Consider the following 5,553-nt stretch of genomic DNA (forward strand, 5'->3'; position numbering starts at 1 on the left):
TGTGTGCGAGTGTTATGTGTCGAACTTACTTTGTAGCCAAGAAAATGCTTGGTCCTTTGATATTTGCTGAATATTACTGTGAAACACAATTATGTCGAACTTACTTTTGTATCGAAGAAAATGCTTGGTCCTTTGATGTTTGCTGAATATTACTGTGAAACACAATTATGTCGAACTTACTTTTGTATCGAAGAAAATGCTTGGTCCTTTGATGTTTGCTGAATATTACTGTGAAACACAATTGTGTCGAGCTAACGGTTGTATCGAAGAAAATGATTGGTGTCTGTGTATTCCTTATTAAATAATCAGCTTATAGCTGTGTCGAACATTGGATAACTGGAGGTATTCACATAGGTCCCTTCAATTTCGACACAACGATGTTTGACAGTACTTTTATAGATGTGACAAGTATATGTAGACTAAAATACTGTAGAATCAGATAATACAAACACACAAAAATAATTAAAATGTAATATTCGATAACAGCTTCCTAGGACTAGTGCAAGTATGCATGTCTCGTGGGATGCTGAACGGATACAATGTTGAGTGAAGCCATCTTTGTTACCATCACGAAAGACCGCTCTTAAACTTAAACATGTGACTAAAACAATCACGTGGTCTCTAAAGTATTCATACGTCCTGCTCCTGGATCCCTTGCCCGCTGGTTGATCCGACTTGATGTGTAGAGCCCAATTGATTCCCGTTCTTTTTTGTACAGGCGATGTAAAGAAACCAACACCGTATGAGTGTAAAGACACCCTCTCCCAAAGTCTATGCAGACACTACTCGTCAGGATGCACTGTGAAGGGGGACCAAATCAAATGGGCTATCAAGTATTGCCCCAGGACCTGTCAACTGTGTGGTAAGAAAATAACTTTAACATCATATATACCCAGGGAAACAAATAAGCTAAAAGATGAAAGTACAAGTGTTCCTTTTTTTATTTCCGGATTTTCACCCACAGTGTAATAAAACATGACAAGAGACCCGGAAAAGAGTACAGGAACACATGTACTTTCGTGTGTTCCTTTATTTGTTTTCATGAGTATATCAATCACGAGCATGTCAACTTTTATTTTTCTTATGAAGTGAGTGAGTGAGTTTACTTCATACATTGTACCCATGTGGGGAATCGAACCCGGGTATTCGGCGTGACGATCACTAGGCTACCACACCGCCCCTTATTTTGTACTGTAACACGTTTCAGTGAGTGAGTGAGTTTAGTTTTACGCCGCTTTTAGCAACATTCCAGCAATATCACGTCGGGGGACACCAGAAATGGACTTCATACATTGTACCCATGTGGGGAATCGAACCCGGGTATTCAGCGTGACGATCACTTGGCTACCCCACCGCCCCTTATTTTGAGTTTAGTTTCAAACCAAAACATGAGTCTCATTAACCTACTTTTCAGCCGATCCGAATTTGAAAGCTTATTCAGTGTATATAGTTTTGTAACGCACAATGCGATTGATATAAGCAGAGCCTCGTTTTGAGATGTCCACGATTTCCAGATTTCCGTTTGTCAGAGCACGCTGTACGACAGAGCACGCTGCACGACGTGTTTGCAAGGATAAGAAGGAGCGTAGTATTGCAATATATAAGTGCTTAGATGTATCAAATAATACTGATTAATATTTATGTATCCATGAATGAATTGGTCTAAAAATTCTGGACTGGTTATTGTACTAAGCTGCGCAATAGGACGGAACCCAGTTAGCAGGAAACGAGACTGTTGTGTAATCAATGTTTTGACTTGACGCCCCTTGCTAGCAATAACACAGCGGGGACACCAGATATGGGCTTCACACATTGTACCCCACCCGTTTCACATGGATCTGGTGTAGAAAGGTCCTCAACAACTGTACACGACACGACACTGTTACGACTTCCATAGTTTCTCAAGCCACACGTATGTAGCGTTTAGAGATCCGAATTCTAGTCCTGCAGTGGATACAATGTGTGAAACGTAGGCGGATCCAGAGGGGTGGTGGTGCCCCCCCCCCCCTTTCTCCTGAAACTTCATTAAATAGCCATTCTACCATGAATCAAGAAAATACTAGATTCTGATTGGTTGTTCAAGAAAAATCAGACGGCATCAATTGTGGATTGACGCTCATCTGATTGTAAGGCCGCTTCACCGCGCATTGACAAATCTTATTGTGAGAACTACTTCCGTTTGACCCACAATCGATGGCGGATCATAACAACAACTCCATGGATTTTGACGCTGACTTTCGAATTTTCCACACAGGCAATTGGAAATTTTTGGATTAAAAATGCGTTTGATTTCATTTGCGCTTCACTGCGCACGTATAGAACACTGCCGCACTACTTCAGCTTGACCCACCAACATGACTAATATCAACACAACAGACGTGATGGAAATGCTGATAAAACATTTATTTAAACTCGAAAAATACAGTTATATGATTTCCCCAACAATTATGAGGGAACTTCACTATCATATTACCTTCTATTATAAAAATATCCAAACTCAATTACAATACACAGCCCCAAACATAAACAAAACAATATCTAACATATAAATCAGAAAGCCTTGTAAACATACATCCCTATTTATACAAAATATGCAGCAAAACATTCGTAAACATTTACCTACCTGGTAAATGGTATATTTAATTCCGTTTAGAATGGGAAATTTGCAAGAGATAGATCTAACGGTCTGGCGGAAACACACCACATTTATGCCACTCATAGCCATACTCCATCATATCCCGTTGCATCGTTCACAAAATAATTCTGCTCTCTGCCAGTTACCCCGCAAGGTTGTCACTGTTATGTTCATCTACTTTGAAAAACGCTTGGACACAGCCCAGTCCCAAACGATGAAAACAAAGTTCCAAAGGAATCACAAGTTAGTCGCATGTACAATAAGCAGCAGTACTGTCACTCTTTGTCGCATGCCGGGGTGGAGGCAGTACATGAAATCATGATCGGCCGGTCATTAAAAATCTACGCGTTCGGTTCCAATTGAAATTTAGTCGCCATCAATTCAGTAAAAGCATCTCTCTGTTTTCAAAGGAAGGGTGCTCCCTCCCAAGTGCCCCCCCCCCTTTTCCAAGGGTGTGCACACACGCTCGCTCGCACGCACACACACACACACACACACACACATACACCACCACCGCCTTTTCAAAAAGCTGTATCCGCTCCTGGTGAAGAGCATTGTAAGTGCGACTGATCGGGATATTGCTGGACTGCTGCTGAAACTACCGACTTACCCACACTTATTCCACACTTATTCCACACTTATTAAAGATAAATGACACCGGTGTTCCAATGTTCTTTAACGACATAACTCGGCCTGCGAGGTACGCCTCATAGTACCCCCAGTAGGTTTCAGTTACTTGCAAAAATGACTACACTGATCAAAGTTATAAACATACAGGCATGCATGGGCCGTTGTATAAATCGATCTTTAAGTTGATAGAGGGCGGTGGGGTAGCCTAGTGGTTAAAGCGTTCGCTCGTCACGCTGAGGACCCGGGTTCGATTCCCCACATGGGTACAACGTGTAAAGCCCATTTCTGGTGTCCCCCACCGTGATATTGCTGGAATATTGCTAAAAGCGGCGTAAACAATTCTCACTCACTGACCATAAGGTGATCGTAACCCCCATACATTTAGAGAGATTGGCGACAGTGGTAACGCTAATGTCGTCCAACCCCACCCTGACTCAATACAAACAGCTGATAATATGCAGCACTGCCTCTGTTGACAGCGGACCCTCCCACCTGTCGGGACAACTACGCCACTCAATGCCGCAGTGGAATAACAGGGTATGGCTGTACTGACGGAGAATGGGGAAGCACCAACTGCCGTTTTACCTGCGGCCTTTGTGGTATGTAGCTATCAATAGGAAGCCTCCACCTATTCCAATTCAAAGTAGGCCCCAAGCTACCTGTACTATTTCACTAAACAACGTAATATTCAATTACATCCCACTCGCAATTACTTACAAATAGCTATACATTTGTTTGTTTGTTGTTTGTTTCTTTGTCTGTCAATATTCCAGCTATATGGCGGCGGTCTGTAAATAATCGAGTCTGGACAAGACCATCATGAGCATCGGTCTCCGCAATTGGAATACGATGACATGTGTCAACCAAGTCAGTGAGCCTGACCACCGGATCCCGTCAGTCCCCTCTTACCACAAGCATGGGTTGCAGAAGGGATGTGTGTGTGTGTGTGTGTGTGTGTGTGTGTGTGATATGCTGCCGCAAACATTTCTTTGTGAAGGATATTTCTAAATTTGATGCCAAAGTGGAAATATATGTCCGATGTAATTTCTTATTTTGACTTTAAAGGTTCTGACGATGTTAGCCTCGCTGAATTACTCTGCATTTCACACACTATCAAGGCACACGTTTTTATTAAACAGGAAATGAGTGCATAGACAGGGTATCATCGTGCAGTTCTCGACCAAAGGAAATGTGTCAGGGATTTTACGAAGAATGGGCGAGGAACAACTGTGCTTTGTCATGTGGATTTTGCAGTAAGTGCTCAACGATATTTTTTTGAAAAGCACACATTTCTAAATTCCTCTCTTTTGCCCTAAAAAGAAAGTGTAAGTTAACTTAAAGGAATTCCAAAATCTTTGGTGATATGTTTCATCACATCAATTTAATACTCGTACCAATTCTATTTTAAATTAACATTAATATGATAAAACAGAAAGTGACATTTGACTATACGTTCTTCTGCTTAAGCAATTTAGTCGAAACTGTTTTAGGTTAAATATGCATTTCACCTTTTTTCCAGACTCTACCTTGACACTGACACCAACGAAACCGCCGACCCCATTGCCGGTTGGGAAATGAGGATCAGAGACATGTGGATTGTTCCTGTATCACCTAATTTTTGGTTAAAAAGTAATTGAGCCTCAAATGTTTTGTCTGATTTGAGAAAAATATAAATCATGCATGATTGTCCAAATTTGGAGGTGTGTGGTCTTGTGTATGGAGCCCTGGGCCCCGTTCCTAAAGCGATCGTAGCGCTACGACTATCGTACGTCTATGTTAAAGTATGGGAGTTACGATCATCGTAGCGCTACGATCGCTCTGAGGAACGGAGCCCAGGTCACAAATCAGTTGAAGTTAGGCAGCGTTGGTCACGACTGACTGACTGACTGAGTTTGGTTTTACGCCGCTTTCAGCAATATTCCAGCAACATCACGGCGGGGGACACCAGAAATGGGCTTCACACGTTGTACCCACGTGGGGATCGTTGGTCACGAAGAGGGCTTGAATGGATGATCGTGTTTGGCAGCTTGACTCCTGAGAGTTTGCCCCACAACGAAGCACACGAGACACATGTTGGTCTCACTTTAGGCAGATGCGTTTGTTCAAAATTCCCTCTGTTCACCCAACAGAAACTGGGTACCCGGTGGGATATTATCATTCTAGCGCCTGGCAGGTAGCTTGGGTTTTCGGGGTAACAATGTCTATCATGTTGTATGCGCTTAAAACATCCCCGTGTATCTTGGAGTTCAGCGCTATTTAGTGACCTTACTATTAAATGCAGTATTAAG

General features: G+C 42.3%; 1 protein-coding gene across 1 annotated transcript; it reads left to right on the forward strand.

The window, feature by feature from the left end:
• Nucleotides 1-678: 678 nt before the first annotated feature.
• LOC124285560 lies at nt 679-4,958 on the forward strand. Its single transcript, XM_046721812.1, has 4 exons — nt 679-862; nt 3,745-3,864; nt 4,405-4,518; nt 4,785-4,958. Exons 1-4 carry the CDS (start codon nt 679-681, stop codon nt 4,841-4,843), a joined length of 477 nt encoding a protein of 158 aa, XP_046577768.1. The 3' UTR covers nt 4,844-4,958.
• The last annotated feature ends 595 nt before the right edge of the window (nt 4,959-5,553 follow it).

This window comes from Haliotis rubra, unplaced genomic scaffold, assembly GCF_003918875.1.
Source record: "Haliotis rubra isolate DU_JTF1 unplaced genomic scaffold, ASM391887v1 Scf11, whole genome shotgun sequence".
Classification (NCBI taxonomy): Eukaryota; Metazoa; Mollusca; class Gastropoda; order Lepetellida; family Haliotidae; genus Haliotis; species Haliotis rubra.

What these genes read in the sequence shown, in the direction of transcription:
- LOC124285560 (XM_046721812.1), top strand. Translation starts at nt 679, where the DNA reads ATGTGTAGAGCCCAATTGATTCCCGTTCTTTTTTGTACAGGCGATGTA. An exon ending in TTTTACCTGCGGCCTTTGTG is followed by an intron (nt 3,865 to 4,404) that starts GTATGTAGCTAT and finishes TTTATTAAACAG; the next exon opens with GAAATGAGTGCATAGACAGG. An exon ending in TTTGTCATGTGGATTTTGCA is followed by an intron (nt 4,519 to 4,784) that starts GTAAGTGCTCAA and finishes CCTTTTTTCCAG; the next exon opens with ACTCTACCTTGACACTGACA.